At 37.6% G+C, this 19,264-nt stretch overlaps 3 protein-coding genes across 4 annotated transcripts; 2 read left to right on the top strand and 1 right to left on the bottom strand.

Moving 5' to 3' along the window:
• Positions 1 to 71: 71 nt before the first annotated feature.
• LOC113684242 (coenzyme Q-binding protein COQ10 homolog B, mitochondrial) lies at positions 72 to 5,436 on the bottom strand. Its single transcript, XM_027201582.2, has 6 exons — positions 5,292 to 5,436; positions 4,983 to 5,174; positions 3,946 to 4,138; positions 3,386 to 3,487; positions 2,746 to 2,902; positions 72 to 2,185 (listed from the first exon to the last, which is right to left on the bottom strand). The coding sequence occupies exons 1-6, from the start codon at positions 5,360 to 5,362 to the stop codon at positions 2,175 to 2,177; spliced, it is 726 nt and encodes a 241-aa protein (XP_027057383.2). The 5' UTR covers positions 5,363 to 5,436; the 3' UTR covers positions 72 to 2,174.
• Positions 5,427 to 11,745, top strand: LOC113684238 (uncharacterized). The gene is made up of 7 exons (XM_027201573.2): positions 5,427 to 5,509; positions 5,611 to 5,647; positions 6,036 to 6,114; positions 6,535 to 6,660; positions 7,104 to 9,270; positions 9,511 to 9,693; positions 10,016 to 11,745. Exons 1-7 carry the CDS (start codon positions 5,440 to 5,442, stop codon positions 10,540 to 10,542), a joined length of 3,189 nt encoding a protein of 1,062 aa, XP_027057374.2. The 5' UTR covers positions 5,427 to 5,439; the 3' UTR covers positions 10,543 to 11,745.
• On the top strand, positions 11,511 to 18,708 carry LOC113684239 (cyclic AMP-responsive element-binding protein). Of its 2 annotated transcripts, none has more exons than XM_027201575.2 (6): positions 11,511 to 11,650; positions 12,866 to 13,414; positions 14,823 to 15,087; positions 15,965 to 16,015; positions 17,055 to 17,230; positions 17,865 to 18,708. In XM_027201575.2, the coding sequence occupies exons 2-6, from the start codon at positions 13,092 to 13,094 to the stop codon at positions 18,007 to 18,009; spliced, it is 960 nt and encodes a 319-aa protein (XP_027057376.1). In that variant the 5' UTR covers positions 11,511 to 11,650; positions 12,866 to 13,091; the 3' UTR covers positions 18,010 to 18,708. The 2 variants fall into 2 exon arrangements, with proteins under 2 accessions (XP_027057376.1, XP_027057375.1); XM_027201574.2 differs by lacking the exon at positions 11,511 to 11,650 and adding an exon at positions 12,349 to 12,839 and having other exon boundaries at positions 13,017 to 13,414.
• The last annotated feature ends 556 nt before the right edge of the window (positions 18,709 to 19,264 follow it).

Below are 19,264 nucleotides of genomic sequence, written 5' to 3'. Positions count from 1 at the left end.
AAATACCCAATTTTTCCTTTATCTTATATCTTTGTATAACAACAGGAATCAGTGACAACTTCAGAGAAGCATTTTTGAAAAGAAGCACACTTTTTATTGAACTCCAGGTGCAGCATATTATTTATTTCCAGACACAACTATGTTCATTCATTATAGTTAATGTTTTTTTCGCTCTTTGTACAAAATATGGGAACCAGCCCACAATCACTTGCTTTAAGGATCAGCATCAGTATAGCATCAGCTAAACCTTCATCCAAAAAACAATTGAATCATTTGCTTTCACCATCTGCTAAACCATCAGTGCATTGCCAAGCTAATTACAGGGGTGGAGCTTAAGGAAGGTCCTAGTGTGTCCATGACCTCTTTGTAAGATAATATGTGTTTTTGTCATGAACAAGCAAATGGTATGATTCAGATGTGGAAAAAGTACAGATACCAGAGTAAACACTGCATGCATTGCTCACTGCTCATTCAAAAACATGCCACACAGCTGGAAGGATATTGAAACAACGGTCAGGTAGGTACCTTAGGTGTGACTCCCCCCCCTCCCCCCCATTTGTAATTTCCTTGCTACATCCCAGTAAACTGACATTTTGACACTTTGCAGGGATCAGTTGTGAAGGTGGACCTGGCTGACTGCATCACAAATTATAATCCCTGTGCTGCTCATACTCATTAAGAGGGTTCCATAGTCCTAAGATTATATCTAACTACTTGATCAAAATTTTTTTCCTGTAATTATCAGCTCACCATCTGAAAACATAGATTACCTAAGAGCAATTCAAAGTGCATGGCTTGTGAGATACTTTAATTATCTACCTAAAGATTGTTACTTTGAAAATCTTTGAGCAAGTTTATCCTCACTGAAATCTAAATTCCACAAAATGTTAACTCTTCAACCCTTTAACTCCCACAAGTGATCAAGAGAGAATTTCTCCTCAGAATATCAGTACAATATCAACCAGATAAGTGACAAGAATAAAGAAAAATATAAATTTGGGGATAATTAGGGGATCCAATACTAAATTCTCTGAACTAACTTTATAAGATGTGTATGGTTGACAGTAAGGAGAATTACAATTTTGATGTGGGAGTTAAGGGGTTAACTAATGTAATATACCTTAACATTGACAAATGATTATCTGATTCTTGTTATTCACAGGACATTACACACTGCTATAATAAATAGGTCCTTTTTTCTCACTTTGTAAATATAATAATGTTATCACTATTCAAAATCATATATATCAACCTTAATTCATAGCTTAAGTCCAGCAGAGTAACATTCAGTCATAAGTATTAATATTAAAATATTATCAAATATCATTATTATCAGTATTAATAATGATTTAAATGACACTAGAAACAGGAGACCTTATCATGCATATATGTCTTTATCACTCACAACTCAACAAAATAAATTACATTTTCTTTTCAGAATGTAAAACAGCTCCTTCAAATACCTTTATATTTCACTAATTATCAGCCACAGGAGTAAGTAAAGAAAATATTCATAAAATAATTTTTTCCACTTTTTTCATGTTACAAACGACAACAACAGCAGTGTTCAGCTGTTAACCTATGCACATTCACTTACATAGAAATGTTGCATGATGCCATAGAAAAAGCAGGTTTGCAGATTAAAATGTTTGATGATGTGCTAGAAAAATCAGGAAGACGGTGATGATCAGTTCAGACATGTATATTTTCTATTTTTTCAACTTAACCCATTGGGGTCATGTCTAGACTCTTGAGAGTCTTGAACAAAGAGCTTTCAGATTTAAAACAAAGCAAACCCCAAAAAGACTGTCACTTATTGATAACTAACAGTTGCTATGGTGATTCTAAATTACTAGTAAAATCCTAAACTGCAGCTTAGCCTGAGAGTAAAATGACAGTTAAAATGACACAAAAGGTTGATAAGCACTGATAGAAAAGATGAAATTCTTAAATCAATATTTCACATAATAAAATTGCATCAACTTAATATTGTATCGTCAGCAAAATTTACTCTATAAGATCCTGTGGTCCTAGAAATCCAAAAAATTAATAATATGTTCGCTTTATATCCCAAAGTGAAAATAGTATTTGTAAATAATAATATTTGTTGATACCATACAAGACATACATGACTATCTTAGTGCACATACAGCAATTGACCCATATGCCTTGTGTTATCTTGCACCTAAAAGCAAAAAATTCAATTAGTAGGTGATTGTAATATTCAGTTAAAAATGAAATTTAGGCAATCCTAAACTCAGAGAAAAGCTATCCTGCAGAGTCACACACTAATATAGGGTGGTTGACTTGAGAAAAAAAAAGAATGGTGACCTTCTCTCTCTATTGTGATAAGGATGAGCTGTAAAACTTTGGGGCTTAACTGTGACAAGCTGATTAAACATACAAATCAAGAATCAATTGTTGAATTGGAAATCAAGAATCAATTGGTATTTTATACTCAAACTCACTAAAAAATCTTAATTAACAAATTATTAAGATGTAACTCTCCTCTCTGTGACAGATGTTTCTTAACCTGTTAATATTCCTCTGATTGGTCAGAAAATCACAAATATCACGCCCAGTAAAAATTTTAGACATCTCCAACTCCAACAAATTTGTTCATGTAAAAGACACCCCAAACAATGGTCAATCCATGAAATAAAAAAGACCTAGAAAGTTTCTACACTACACACTACTGTTTTGGTAGGTACATAGCCTCCTTAAAAGTAAAAGTTTTACTCATACCTGCTGGTACTGGTCTAGATTTGTTATTATGCAAGTGGCCTGGTCCATAGAGATAGTAACATCGCTTTTCAAATGCCTTCACCATTTTTTTAACAACTTCGTCAAAGAACATGGTTGAAAGCTGAGAATGAAGGATTGAACGAAACTCAAACTCAACCTACAAGAAAATAAATTTAAAGAGTTAATGAGAAAATGGCCAAACAAGACAACAACAATATCAACACTGAACAATTATCTTGGCTGAGCCACATGTGCATAATTAACATTTTACTGGGAAAAAGGTTAACATCTGCTCTCGAGCCATGGGGCCCACCTAGCCGTAGCCTATCCCAGTTCCTGTAGCATAGCGTGACTTGGAGTATTGCCACTCCCTCCTGGATGGGAAGCCAGTTCATTGCAGGTTACCCGCCAACATTATGTCAGACTTTCTTGACAGTTTGACAGTATCCCTTTTTGCTCAGGGTGAAGGGAGGTACCAAGAGAAAGATGTGTTCAGGAACGCAACACAATGATCAAGCCACACCTCCTACCCAACCTGACCCCTTGATTTACAGTTCAGTGCACTAACCGTTGGGCCCACATCTTCCAAATCACAAATTAAGACAGAACTTTAAAAATGTTATTAATAATAATGACTTACATAAAAGTCCAATGTACAAGTATTAGGATTTCCGGGTAAACCTTGACTAAATTTCCAAATAGTCTTCATATAATTAAACATCTCTCCATCCGTACACTCTGCCTGTGAATCAGAAGCAATTTTATGACAAGATGTAAACAGAAAGCATATCTTCCCAATGATATTCATTTGCCCAAATAAATTTACACTTTATCTCCCAAGATCTCATTAGTAATTCTCAATACTGTTCCTCGTACATTTCTTGTGATGTTAGTTTAGAAAGTTTGGTATTGTATCAACTTATAATCCCCTAACTGATATTTTTCTTTATTCTCATCACTTATCTGGTTGATATTGTGTTGATATTGTAAGGAGAAATTCTGTCTTGGTCACTCATGGGAGTAAAAGGGTTAAGCTTAACTTGTCATGAAGTCAAAAAGTCAATGAAAGTCAATGAAAGTCAGCTCTCAAGCCTGTTGGCATATTCTAGAGATCTTATCCAGTTCAGTGTGCCAACCTACATATGTACACATGTGTGATACATAATTATATAAAAAAACTTAATTACACAGATTTAGTACCTTCACTAGGTTTGGTGGGGCCAAAGATACAACAGATGTATACTTCTCAACCACAGGTGGGAAACCAACAGCTAGTTTAGCTTTAAGGAAGCCTGGTTTTCTGGCCACAATTGTAGAGTCCCTACACCAAGGGACAAAATGTCTATAATCCTCCACATCCGATACCACTGCATACATATCCTCCATTGAGTAACTATAAGAAGAACGATGTTATCACATAAATAACAGTACAAAAATAAGATCACATGAGATTAGAGTAGTCTTTTAATTCTTTCTGTGTATCCTTAATCATAGAAAGAAAACCCTACTCGCAGTGCTCTGCATTTATCAGTAATATCAAAATAATATTGCTGAAAGTGTTGTTGAAGGAGTATTGTTGGAATCCATTGTTCCAAGCCTTTATAAGAACCTTCCAAACAAGTAGGTTGGAAAGCCTTAGGAACATAAATTTCTCCTAGGATTCCTGTGAAAAAAATTAACAGTTCTTCCAAGATTTGATTGCTTATTCTCTCCTCTAGCTGCAGCACATTTCCTTTTAAATTAGTAAGGAGCATTTGATGTTAGATCGTATCAAGATAACAAATTCTACCTGATAAGTTTGAGTATTTTCCTTACCTGTTTATTGGACGATGTATGGATATCATACCTTGGAGAAGTCACAAGATAATTGCTTCTACGAATTATAGGGTTAAAATCTTTTGAAACCCTCAACGATCAAACACAATTATATGAAACTATTAGAGACAGAGTAACTAGAGTAAAGCATATACGCTCATTTTTTTGTCATATACATTGAATTCTTAGAAACGAGTGACGGACTTTGTACGAAGGTGCACGTCAGAATAATTTGTACATTTTCCAGGTTTAACAGTTTTCCTAAAATAACGTTTTACTTAACCAGTTATGGAGCAGTCAAGATCAAAAGGGCTTGAAAACTCGTGCGGATTGAAAATGTATTCTAATGATCATTTCCAACCAAACAAGGGGGTTACAATATAGTATAAACATAAACTTATTGAACCATTAAATTTACTTACCCAAGCAATCTCCTCTCGGAATACTTTCTCCTCCGCGATGTATTGAGGGGATTCGGAATAATGGATCCTATTAACGTTCTCCTTGGGATTACGTTTAAATCGTGCTTGTTTACTTCACGAGAACTATTCATCTTCTTCCTCGAAACAACTTCAATACCGGGAGAAAGCCGGCAACAACACAAACTCAAGGACCTAAATATAAAGAAAAACTTAGAGTCGATAAGCTTACATTAAAAATACGATCTGTTCACTTTACCCCAGGAAAAACCAAGTAACTTGTTTCATTTTCAAATAAATAGTTCTAATTACCTGTTGGCTTGCCAAATACCTCTACAATGTCGAAAAAGCGGCAAGGACCTTCGTATCCCTATCGCAGCCATCTTGCAAAAATGTTGAATGTGTCGTCATTTGATGAGTTTTATTACTTGATCTGGCCAGGTCGCTAAGCATAACAAATATGGCGGACGGACATGAGTTTGGCCGGGTGGCACGAAATAACAACAATCTTAGTGTAGCGAGAGCTCTTGGTAAGGAAACCAACAAGTGATCCTTAAAATAGAAAAAGTCATCCTTTAAATTATTTACACCGGGAGACTTTTTGTCAATTTCTTATTTTATTTTCCCTCAGCTTCTTCTGTCAAAACACTTTTGGGACCTAACAACGGGTAAGAGTACGATTCTTTGACGATTTGGACTTTATTTTCCTTTCTATAAAATTTTACTTCATTTACAATAGCTATAACGTATTCTTATTCTTTGAATTATCGCTACAGGAACATTTTTTCCACGTATTTATAATTTAGGTTCATATATTACCTGCAACCTTTTCCATGATGATGAAATGGGTGATTTCTTTGAGTTTAAAAAGAAAAAAAAAGTTCAAGAACTTCCAAACTTAACAAATAAAAAATTTCCATGGAGACCTAAACTTTGCTAGAGAATCCCATATATTTTGTAATAAGTGCTGTTCAAGCTTGTGTTATGTAGCACTAACAAAAAAACAGCTGATAAACTGATCCACCAGCTGAACAACTTTTTTTCTGTATTTTGTAGCTTAAAGTGCTGCAGTTCAGATGATGAATCTGTCATATGCAGCAGTGCAGCCAAGTTGTTGCAGTTCATTGACATTCAAGTAAGAGAAATAACACACTTGCATTTTATGTCTATATACATTTTATGTCTCAGTTTCTTCTTTTGGAAATCACATCCCAGAGAAGTTTAAAATTCAAATTTATTTGGGGGAGGGGGGTGAGCAGGTTCCCAGACTCCCCCTATGAAGGGGGGCCACCTACATTTACCCTACTTAGTTCAGATCAAACATCTATTACATTTTCTGATAAAAACCCTGTATCCAGTCCAGCTAGAATCTCAAACTTATGAAGACCATAACTAGAATATTCTAACTCTTCTTCCAAACTTGTTTACTGAATTTCCTATTTTATCAACTTGCTGCTGACATTTTGTCCAATTGTAACTGGACAAGAACTTGGTAATGTCAATTATAACATATAAGGACACTTGTGATAAAAATTATTTTCAATCACCACTGTAGCATCCAGCTGGTTTTATCTTAAATGATGCTTGCCAAGGCCAGTACAAAAAATATAGAACAAACTGCAAGACTCTCATATGCATGGCTGGTTTCTGGAGCAGTGCAGTGGAGGATCTGCTAGATCAGGTGACTTACAAAGCTTTTTCACCTATGCAGGAGGTGTACCAGTCTGAATTGTGTGGAAGAATCTGACTGGAAAGTATTGATTGTGGTGAAAATAGTTGTAGGGCTTTATGCACCAGGTTGAAAGAACACCAGATGTGAACATTGTGGGTCATTTATAAAGGTCAAAATTTGTCAGCTCTTCACAGTTGAGTTTCTAAAATCAGTATTCATATTCCCCATACTGTTCTCTATACATTTCCTAATCTACTTACAAGGAGAATTTGTATAACAATCAGGTGCTATTTTTAGTTGGTGACCATTTCCTATATTCTTGAAACCTAAATGAGTGATATAAGGGTGATATTGTAAGGAGAAACTAGATACTGGTCACTCTCAGGGGTCCAAGGGTTAATCATAAATCTACTGTCTTATTTTTTTAATTGACTGTACATGATAATTTCCAGGGTGTTCCTATCCCGATCATTTTACGTCTTTTTGATGATGCACTTCAAGTCTGTGAAGAGGTTTGTCATCAGACGTCCATTGATATAACCGAAGTTTTGCAAAGTCATCAAGACTTGAACTATCCAGCCAAAGATGATTATGGTGACAAAGAGAACAGCAAAAGCATCTCCAAAGGGATTTCTTGTCATCCAGTTGCTGAATTGGACATCTTGAAGAAGACTGATCTTATTGACGCTGTTGACGTTGATGACATATCATGGTATTTTGATGGACAAAAACGGGGAGTTGATGATGGTTCACCACGGGGAGATTTTGAAATCCCCGGGGCACGTAGTCATATCCCAAGGATTCCAGGGTATATCACAGCAGCTGAGGAACCTATCCCACGGACAGTTAAGATGGAAACTCCAACCACCAAGATGCCAGAGGTAAAAACTTTCCGAAATAAGAACTGCCTTGATCTAAAAATCAGTCGAAATGGAGATGTAACAACTTGCAACGAAAACTTAGACAAAATTGCATCACGATCAGAAAGTTGCAAGTCACTAGGAGGAATTTTAGATGCAAAAACGAACGTCAGTAATATGTCTCCTCCTTGGGTGAACACGGGGAAGCCAGAAGATTTTTTACAAGGAACAAAAACAAGATTATTGCTTGACGAACGGGAAAGTGGAAATTCTCAGTTTTATCCTAACATTCAAGGAGACACCTGTTTTGGAAATAAGGCTTCAAGAACGCCTCTAGAATCAACAGAATCTTGGAATAAAAGTATTTTCTCGCGAAGAGAAGACGAATGTGTAGATGAATTCGAGACATCTCTACCAGAGGCTGTTTCATACACCGCGAATGGAAATATCGCTACTAAATCACCAGTGTCAAAGGAACGTAACAAAGACTTGAGATCCTCTGGATTTTTGGGAGAAAACTTCATTAACGCTCATACAGACACGAAGCGTACAAAGTTTCAAAATGTAGGGGCGAAATCTTTTGAGCCTCTACACAAAATTAATTTTAATCCACTCCCTCTAACTTCGTCAGATTGTAGAGACATAAAAGGAGACGACAGGTTCTTGTTTTCCCTCTCGGAGAAACTGGAAAGTAAGAATGTAAGTGTACAAAGACGGGTTAAACTGTCAGAAATTTTCAAGGGTAGTAGACATTTTGTGAACAGTTCCAGGAACAAAGCCTCGCCAAAGTTAGTAGATGTCGCGAACGGACCCAAAGACTCACCCAACGGAGAGCCTGAAAAATTGTCTACTGGCAAAACTCTTAGCAAGTCGATACCAAAAACTAGGCATTCAGGAGAAACGGATTTGGTCGATTCAACACCACATGATAGGGAAAAGTTATCAGTTCAAGACGGGGTTAGTTCTTCTCCATCTCAACTCAATTCAGTTGAAATAAAAAAGAAGTCGTTGTTTGAACTTGGAAGTTGCCTCTCTCATGGTAAAGATCTCGAAATGAAACTTGCAGTTGAAGTAACAAATTCCTTGTCAATCTCTTCTTCATTGTTTAAAGACCTTGACATTCCTCTTGGAATGATTCACACGGAGTTAGTTCTTGGTCCGCCAAACTCTTTTTCTTGTAGAATAGATGGTCTTCTATTGGAAAACACTTCAACTTTTCAGTTTTCTTCTTCAAGTCAGAATCTTCCTGCTTGCAAACTTCTCCTGGCTCTTATTAATGGAGATGTCACGCCGGAATTTCGTCATGCGGGACTGAACAACGAATTGCAGATTCTCAGAATTATCAGGAATGAAGATTTCAAATCATCCGTTTTCAATCAGGAAAAAGACTGGTACCGAAGCGTTACAGCAAGCCTCAGTAATCACAAAATTGGTATCCTTGTCGTCAAAGGAATCGTTCATGATTCAGTGTTAGATTATTGTTCATCACACAACATAACGGTGCTTCAAAGCGTTTCATATCCAGTCCTTCAACTCCTTTCCTTTGCAACCGGCTCTGCGATAATTACTTATCTCGCTGACTTGAGGGAACAGGATCTAGGAGGACCTGTTACCATAGAAACGTGGGAACTCGGCTGGGCGCCATGTTTAGTTAGACACAGCAAGCCAAAAGGCAGCAGGGATGGTGACGTCAGAGGGATGAAGACCTGTCAGTATGTCCTTGTTAGAGAAGAGGCGGAGGCGAGTTCGGGTCGCGAAGGTAAGCAGTAAGGATTTGCTTTTCCATCGGATCACTGTGTGAAGTCCCTTCGCAGTCCTTACTTTTCATGCGTCACAATAATTCCGAGCGATACACTAGCGTCAACTTTTTTTTTCCGCTCATTTGTTTTGAGTCGCGCAACGGACTCTGTCGAAAAGAGGAACTGCTCGTAGTCTAGTACTTTCCTTACATCAGTTTCTTTTACTGAATTTTTTTCTTCCCGGTATCTGTTGCCCTCAGATTTCAACAGTCCTTTACAGACAGTACTTCTCTGTAGCCCTTGTAAAGATGTCCTCTGTGATATGGAGGAGAGGTTCTGGAATTCGATCTATCGGTTGAAAAATACCCTCTCCTGCGGCCGAGTTCTACCTGGAGCGGGTGAAATTGAAGCTGTCTGCATCCGACGGCTGACTGAATTAGCAGGTATGTAAACCATAACGAACGGCTGCCCAGTGGTTTGTGAGCATTTGCCGATTCTTGCAAGAGAAAGTGAAAGTGGAAAACTGTTCCGAGCACTTGACACTGTAGATAAATAATGTAAACTGGTAAGGTCGGCACGAGTGTGGGGCCAGACGGCTTTTTCCTGGACCAGCTCACGTCAGCCCGTCCGACTTTACACACATCAGCTTTCACTATAATTTCTTTTTGTATAAGATTGTGTGGGCGGGATCGCTCGAGTCATATGATAAAGCTTAGGATGTACTTGCAGAGTACTTTCTTCTATTTTTGATATCTTTTTTAACAGACAAACATGCTGCACCGGCGTTCTCTTCAAGTCCTCTCCCTGGATGGTTACAGGAAAGTTTAGAGGTATTCAGGCCTTTGGTTTACACGGCATTTGCCCAAGGACTCAAATACTTTTTGTGCAGCATTCTTCTCAACTCTGGAGACTTTACTTCGCTCAGCGGTACGTCTGTCTATGTTGAACAGTTAGTCAACGAAGGTTTGACACTAGATATTCTTGAGAAATCTAAAGACGATCATTCCGATGATCATCGAGGGGAACCTCGGAGAGCTAGAGGAATCAAAGGTGGCCACGCGAAAGATCGCGTTCCTTCATGCGATCCCACGGGATTCCCCGCCGAAAATGTCCGAGATCCCTTTGACTCGAGGCAAGTAACTTACAAGGTCAAAAGCAGTGTATTTGATGATTACACAGCTAAGAAAGAAGCATGGCGGCGCGCTGTGGCTGTCATAAGAATTCTTCTTCAATCGGACATGTTAGTAGAGACAGGACTAGGGCAAAGCAAAAGCGAAATAGTTCTCTTTTAACGGGAAATTGGTTAAGCCAACAAAGCATTATGGTATTTTCGATGAAGAATCGGGAGTAAATCGGGATCCCTATGATCTTTGTACGTTTCGCTCTGTGATTGGTCCAGAAAACTCGTAATAGAGTGTCTGTGACTTGGTTTGCGGAACCCGAAGGTCCGAAGGCACGAAGGTTTGATTCCGCGTCGGAACTCGGGATTTTCCCTTTGTCCCATGCTCATGATTAGACGAATTCCATCTGTTTTTTTTTTCTTTTTTAAATACCCATCGGTTGACTCATTCATTCCCAAGATCTCATTGGTAATTCTCCTTACTGTCTTACAGTTCTTACGCTGTTAGTTCGGAAAATTTGGTATTGAATCAAACTAATAATCCCCTAGTTGATATTTTTCCTAATTATCATCGCCTGTCTGGTTGATATGGTATAGCCTTAGATATTCTAAGGATAAATTATGTCTTAGTCACCCATGAGAGTTCAAGGGTTAATCGTATTCAGTTTTTGTAATAAAAAAAGGTGCAGTTCATGTTTATCCACAAAAATAACAAATTCAATGACCTGCGTAATCGTGCGTGAAAGTGACGCGTTCCGTGCGATTACACACGCTAGGAGCGCAGACTGTACTTGTACATTACAAATGTGACGCGTTTGTTGTCTTCTCCCTGCTCAAATTTCGCTGCTTTGAATCGATCACGTTCGACAATTATATTATTGTTGCCATTAACACAGGAAATATTCGGTTTGGCTGTAACCAAGGTTGACCTTTCATCGGTTTCTAGGCTCTTCTGTCTATGGATTGGGGCGAGTGAATGGGCGATGACGTCAAAAAGCGCACATTTGAACGTCTTATAATGTTTTCGCCTATATAATAATCTTTCTAAACACGTCGTGTGGGAGTTGAATCAAAATTGAATTTATCAACTCAGAAAGGTCTGTAGCAGTATTATTTGTTCCTTGCTGCTCCTCGGAAACTGATAGTTTCGTATAGTTCACCTAGAGGCCGCCGCTGGAAAGAGAGAGAGATAGCTTTAAATTATTACAAACGGATGGCTAGATGATTCAGTAGTGACAACTGAATATTGTGAAGTGATGCAGAACTGGAGTTGTACGAAGGTGGGTTTTGGTATTCTAGTTGCTATTCTGTCAGACTGTGATTTTCCTAATCCTCCGAAAATATAGAAATATTAAAGTAACCAAGGAACAGAGAAGCCGAGCGTATATTCTTTTGAATTAAGTGCTTCCAGTACGTAACACCACGTAGTAAGGTCAGAATCTTTCCGGCGTGAAATGCAGTGGTACTATTTATTTACGGACAAAAAAGTCTCGCTTTACTTATTCAGAGATGATGAATTTTTTGTCTGTTGGCGTACTGCAGTACACCAACACACCAAAAAAAAACACATTTTGAGCACTACTTCAAACAGCTCCGACCATAGAATTTTAGTAATATTATTAAAGTATTGCTTATATTGAGATAATAATAAGGAATTATTGAAAAAGAATTGAATGTCGAAGATGAGAAAACATTCAGCTAGGTGTTGACTCAGTTTGCCTATAAAATAAAAACTCTAAACATCAGGGTATCAGTTTATTATTTTAATTTCTTTGCATACTCAGGCGTTTTGTAAAGTGTCAAAATGCACTTTTAACCTCTGAAATTACGTCATAATTCGAAATTCGATCATTTGTGTTTGACGGCGTTCGCTGATAGAACCAATATTTCTTAAAAGCCTTTTTCAAGAGAAACGATATTCGATCGACCTTTACGTCTTTTGAGCTGAACTGTCAACGATTTTTTGTAACCTCTACAGCACAAAATATACTGAAAGATATTAAAGTTTAACAACTTTTTAATGAACGTTTCGTTTGGGAGAGAGGGAGGGCGCCCACTTCATCACCAGAGTAAAGTTACAGTGCGATTTTTATCGCGGGTTTTTTAACCAGCGATCGAATTGACGCAAACCCAGCCGAGAAGCTTTTTCTAGCTATGGAAAATTGTGCCAGAACACAATTTGAATTCACCGCACTCAGTGACTTCCGTGACATTTTTTCCGCGATACAATACCTTGACGTCAGGGACTGGCCCACCCCTAAGGGCATTTCACCATATTTGGTGTTGAGTGGCAAGGCACTGACGTAATGATGATGTAAGAGGAGTTGTCAGGGTCGGTCCACCCCGCAGTAGCTAGCAGCTCGAGTGGTGACGCCACAGGTGACGCGACTGCTTCTCGCGAAGAAGAAGAAACACAACGACACGCTGGCTGCGTAAAGAAATCAGGGTGACGTAGAAGTGACGTAGCATGTAAGTTTCATTTTCTTTTTTTCTAGATTCCAAGGAGGCGACAGCGAACCTATTATAATTTTAGCTAGATTTCTGTCGCTTCATCCAGTGGATTGTGTGGTGGTTTGTTTGCGTGGTTATCTCGAGCGATCGCGATGTGGACCTCATCGCTTTCTATTCCTATCTGGTTCTTTGTAGAGACCACGAAACAGAAAGCTTTTCCTTGCTCCAACTTTCCTTATCCTACAGCACCTTACGGGTGTTTAGATTACCATGGAGCAAATCGAAGAGCAATCCAATGTGACCGAAATGGAAAACGGGAGTACTGTGACCGTTCAACAAGGACAGGTTTTACAACAAAGCTCACCGCAAACTTCTATGCCTCCACCGATGCAAACTCCTTCAGTGATTCAGGCTAACCAACAGTCCGTCATACAGACAGCGCAATCCATTCATTCCGCCTCGCTACAAGGTCAACAGATCAGTTTGGCCCAGGCTGTCCAAGGAGTCAATGACACAGAAGATCCAACTGGTGGGGTCTTAGATGAAGAAAGCAAAAAACGAAGGGACATTTTGTCCCGGCGGCCATCTTACAGGTACGCTTGACTCGGCGAGGACACCGAACGATCGCGTCGTTTTATGTAAACACTGTGATCCAAAGAGACTTGTAAATCACTGTATATAGGGTGATATTTCACGTGTTACCCACCATTATAAAATAAACCAGCGTGTTCTATTTATTTCAATCATAAATTTCGAACGAAACGTACATGGGGACGTAAATGCTGACGCACGATATTGCGCGAAGGCTCTTTTTTTTTTGCACGAAATGTCGCCATCACTTGTTTCCGTTACTCGGAGCTGTTACGTTACTTTAGCTAAGGTAAGGTCTCCGATTACATGCAATCTCGTTTAAAATAATCTTCTAGGAGCAACCGTGATTGCATTTTATTCGCGATCCTGGTCAGTAAAGCGAGACCGCTTTATATTTTTATTTATTCGCCAAAGTCAAGATCTGATTGGGCTTATTTGCACCGTTAGCTTTTGACTTTCTGGTAAAGTTGTGGTGGACGGCCTATGAATTTTTTACACAAACGTGCGAGTCATAACGTAAGGAAAGTTTGTCGAAAGTAACCAGTCATTTTTTTTTTTTTACAAGAACTTCGATCTGCGTAAGTGAAATTATAAGTTTTAGTTGATATGCAATCAAGTCGAAATCAGTATTTTTAAACATAGAGTATAAATGTTCCCATGAGGCAGCTTGGTTCGTCTGATACTTCAGCATATTTGAGAAATATTTTGACTATTTATATCCTGTTGGAATGTATCAATGAGAAACTAAAAGTGTTGATCTAATACGCTGTATGACGGTCCCAACAATATTTGTGAACGTTGTTTTTAATACGCTTGATGTCATATTTATGTAATAATTGTATTACCACGAGTTAATGGGTTTCAACTGGACATAAAATATTGCATGTTGTTGAAGATATTATGTTGATCTTTTATTTTCACGTCCCAAATTCACACATCTGTTTAAACTGAAGTGTTTTACCATGCATTTTAAATGGTTAAATTTAGATCAGTTGATTCAAACTCAGAGTTTTGCTTGTGTAACAGGAAATGATTTAAATTTTGCAGGATGATTCAGCGATTTTTGACATCTTTCACTATTATTTGTTTTAAAATTTAACTTTGACTTTCTAACAGGAAATTATCATTTCTTGTTGTAAATCTGTAAAGTAAGCACTTGATTTGTCATGATAAGCAATCCTTCCTATGTAAGCTACAAACTGCTACAAAGTAATGGAAAGCTTTGCTTAAGTTTTGCACTTTGCAGCCAGTATGAACTTTTCTTCATCTACAGTTGATAGAACTCTCAGAAGATGGCACAGAATACATGGTGGTACATATATATCTTGCATAACAGTGGAAAAATCCCCCTTATTTGTTCAGTGGTCAGTGAATAACATTTTTATTTATTACCTTTGGATCTTTCCATAGGAAAATTTTCAACGAGTTATCTGGTTCTGAAAGTCCAACAAAGGTAGAGACAATATCTGAGGACATCCAGACCCAAAGTGAAGGAACAGAAGGTGCCTCTCCAATTGCAGTGATAACCACAAGCACTTTAAACTACCAACAAGCTCCGCAAACTGTGACAATTCCAGGAACTATTCAGATTGTGACATCCGGTGAGGCACTGCAGACAGTGCCCATGGCACAAAATTCTTCAGGCACAGTGGTTCAATATCAACAGCAGCAACAGGTATAATTTAACAGCTTGTAATATTAGACTTTCTGGTAGTTGGAGTTTTTAAGCCAGTGGATGGCCTGTGAACTTGTGTGATGATTGTGGCTGGTTTTACTGCTTCTGTTTACAACACTAACAATCTAGTTTTCACCACATTATTAAATGTGAGAGTCATAGCTGGAATTTAAAGAGAGTGGAACTGTTCTGATTCTTGCAAACTTTGTTTCTATTACAGGTAATTTAGTGTTAACAACTGAGTTGAAAGTGTAAATTGGCCACTGTAAAGAGTTTAAAGTCTGATGTCTTGAGGGTTAGTCCTTTGTCAGAGCAATTGGAGGAATTGTGGGTTGTGTGTGGGTTTATATGCAGAAATTGGTGGGAATGTGGTGACGAAAAAACAGGAATAAATTGGTTGAATAAAAAGTGCTCATTGATACTGTGGGGATTAAGAGTGCTGATATGGAAGATAAATTTTTGTTCTAGTGTTTTGCGGCTTTCTGTACTGCTTAGATGTAGGGATAGGCCGCAAACTGCTATATGCTGTTTTGAATGATTAGGGAGATTAAAGTGTCTAGCAACTGGTTTGAATGCATCCTTGTCTTTTTTTGTTTCTTTGCAGGAAAGGTGTTTCTATTAGCCTTATAGCTTTGCCCACAAGAATTGACTTTTCAGTCAAGATGAAGTGAACTTCAGTTGACTTCATTTAGATTGTGGGAACATTGCAGTTGTCTCCTAACAACAAAAATCCTTATCTGGCCCATGCCCCATGCCATGAAAAAATTTAGTTTGTGGGAAAAGTTTTTAAACAAGTGATTGTTATGCTATTGCAATGTAAAGGAAAAGCAGCAATATTTATTCAGCTCTTACAGATTCTGTTTACCATTTTTTGTAGGACGGTCAACAATATATTTACGCAACTAACCCAGGAGAGGTCCAAGTACAGGTGAGAGAGAGCAATATTTTTTATCTTTAGATGATTGAGACATATTTTACTATAAGACCTGAAAGTAACAATTTTCCTGAGCTGATCCAGAGAGCCTCTATTAGCACTTGCAGCCCATGATGTGTGTGATTGAAATAACCTGTGCTAGCAACAGCTGGTATATTCAATTTTTTTTAAATAAAGATATCAAGAAAGGGGTTAGTGTGCTAGACTGCAAGACAAGAGGTCTGTGTTAAAGACCTGGTGAGCTTATCACATCCCAGAAAAGACACTCAACTCTAAAGCCGCATTCAAATGGTCATGATAGTTGATGAAAGTTTCAACTATCACATGCTTTTGAATATGAACTATCATGAACTATTATCAACTTTCATCGACTATCATCAACAAACAGTAGTTTGGACATGTTCAAATGCAACATGATAGTTGATTAAAGTTTTTTCCCTTTGAACAAGCGGATGATAGAGAGTGACATTTTTTGAGTCAGCAGTTTTGCCAAAAACTCAAAAGCTCAAACTAAAATGGCAAGTGATAAAATGACTAAAATTTCACAGAAAGTCTCATGATTCATTATAATCATCTCCTGGTAGGCTTCAGTATTTTCAACTAGCAATTCTTGAGTAACAAATGCTGCAGAAATTGCAGACCTCAGTGCATCCTATACTCTCATTGCACCATTTTTTTAGCTCTCATCATTTTATTCTCCTTGTTAAGATCTTAAGAAATATATGGAGAATATAAGTACTGATGTTAGGGTTAATGGGTTGTGGAAAACTATCAAGGAAGCCAGACAAAATGCTGGGGGAGGGGGGGGCAACCTGAAATGGACTGGCGTTCCATCCAGGAGGGAGTAGAAGTATTTCCTTGTCACTTCATACTGTGGAAACTAAAGGTGGCCATGCACCTGGTGATTTTGTGTGCCGATAGGGAATAAAATTGCCAGGTGTGTTGTTGGCTTAAAATAGGCTCCCATGGTATTGGGCACTTGGATGGATTGCTGACTTTGACTGTCTTACACTTTTTTCACTTGTTTCTGTAGCAAGTCCAAGTTAGTAACACCGGTACAATGTACACAATACCTGCAGCACAACAGCAGTACATCCGTGGACAGTTGCCTCCAGGTGTTGTTCTTAATTCACCTGGAATTGGTGGAAACGGCCAACAAATCGCTGAAGATGCTTCACGGAAACGAGAAATGAGACTGATGAAAAATAGGTGATTACCCTTTGTTTGATAAGAGTGGTTTTGTTAAAGCTTTTTTGGGATTTTTTTCAGCCAAAAGTTCACCAAATCAGCAACCCCAATGGACTAACTTGTACTCAAATGCCCTTGACATGTGACTTTCAAACAAATCACTTCAGCTCAAGTATTTGCAGTAATTGTGCATGCCACTTGTTAGCAAGCTCAGAAACTTGTTTAAGCATGCATCACACTTATATGCTTGTCTTCTCAACCTCCTCCATGGATAGAAAAACATCCTTCATTGATAGATACTTCAAACAGATGTGTTTGAAGTATAATCCTTAAAACTAGAATTAGCACCCTTTCAAGCTGATAGATATTCTTAAGTTTGTTACTATCAATGACCTTTTCTAGCAAATTTTCTTGTTTTGGTTTGCTATGACTTGATTATACCAGTCATTTCTCTGACCTACCATCATTTACATGTGAAGTGTGAAGTATGTTTCCTAAGAAATGAAAAACAAAAAGTTAAAAATTCAGTGGCCTCTTAGGTTTCTATGGTTGACATGAACCTGGCTGAAAATCCTAGTTTGGTTGTCATTTTTGTTGATACAGCAAAACTTGCTTATTGTGTTCACATTTATAACTTTGCTTTCTTCGTTCTCAGAGAGGCAGCTAAAGAATGTAGACGGAAGAAGAAAGAGTATGTGAAGTGTCTTGAAAACAGAGTCGCTGTCCTTGAAAACCAAAATAAGACATTAATAGAGGAACTCAAGACACTTAAGGATCTTTACTGTCACAAGTCAGAATAGATTCTATTGCTCTCTACTGTAAAGAAGCAGAATTTAGAGAAAATTTTTTCCAGTGACTTACAAATACTCCTAGAAGTTTATATTTTGTCTCGGTGTGAGCAAAGCTTAGGTATTTGCTAAAGAATTACAGAAGCAGTTTTGAATAGAAAAAAATCTAACTCCAATTTGGTTTCTTTGGCAAATAAGTCAGTTCCATTTTGTTTTTGTGTTAGTTGTGATGGTTGCCTGTATCAACCTTCATTGTTGAAATTGCATTTCACGAGTCATTGGAAAAGTTAATATTTATACATGTAAGAAAATAGCTAACCTTCAGTCCAAAAAAACAGCAGCGTTAAGGTTGCATGATATTGTAAATAGCTCTTGATATTTTAATCATTTGTAATAATGCAATGCATTCGTGATTTTCTACAAAAGGAGAAAGTTTTATGCTGGTAGAAGTTTTTTTTTTACCATGGCTAAGTTTTTTTGTGTGTTTATTAAGACTGTGGTTATTATTATTATTAACATACTGGTAGATGAAAATGATGTTGTTGTCATTACTCTTTCTCTGTCGATGTCATTAAGACATGGTGTAAATTATAGATTAAGACATAACAAGAATAACACAAGCTTTGTAAAACTCTAAAAATGTGTGTTTTACTCCAAGTAGTTCACACAAAATTTATTCCTATGGTTGAATTAAAACTAAATGTTAATACATTGTTCTATGTTACTTTGTTCTCTTACTTAGCCTGAAAAAACAAGGAATTGACTTATAAAGGGAATGCAAAGGGCAAGTCACATGAGGGAGGAGAAACATGAAAAATTGCTCTGACTCTTAGTCACCCCTTACCTTCACCCTCTGAAAGATGTAAAAAAAATGGTGTATGAGAGGAATTTGGGTGTTAATGAAAAAACAAAGGAAAACAGAACAGAACCTAAACCAAAAGAAAAATTATTGGTATTAGGAAAGAAGCCTAAGAAGATATTTCACAAAATGAACCTTTGAGTGATTGCCAGTGGCCCTATGAGATAAACTCAAATTGCTAGACTAGCCTCAAGGTGATTCCTCAGTATTGCACTGCACATAAAAATCACATAATTAGGTGAATAAGCACACGTTTTCTGAGAACATAGTATTGTTTTTCAATAAATGTACCAGGTAAAGAGGTACAATGGCCTTTAGCTCATGAATGAGCACAGCAACCTACATTCTTTTTTTGTCCTCTTTAAATTAGAGAAATTTGTAAAAGAATTCATTGAAGGGAAAAAAATA

Source organism: Pocillopora damicornis, chromosome 9 (genome assembly GCF_964200805.1).
Source record: "Pocillopora damicornis chromosome 9, jaPocDami1.2, whole genome shotgun sequence".
In the NCBI taxonomy this organism is placed as follows: domain Eukaryota; kingdom Metazoa; phylum Cnidaria; class Anthozoa; order Scleractinia; family Pocilloporidae; genus Pocillopora; species Pocillopora damicornis.
The sequence above is the reverse complement of the archived record's forward strand: the minus strand, read 5'-3'. Positions and strand labels throughout refer to the sequence as shown.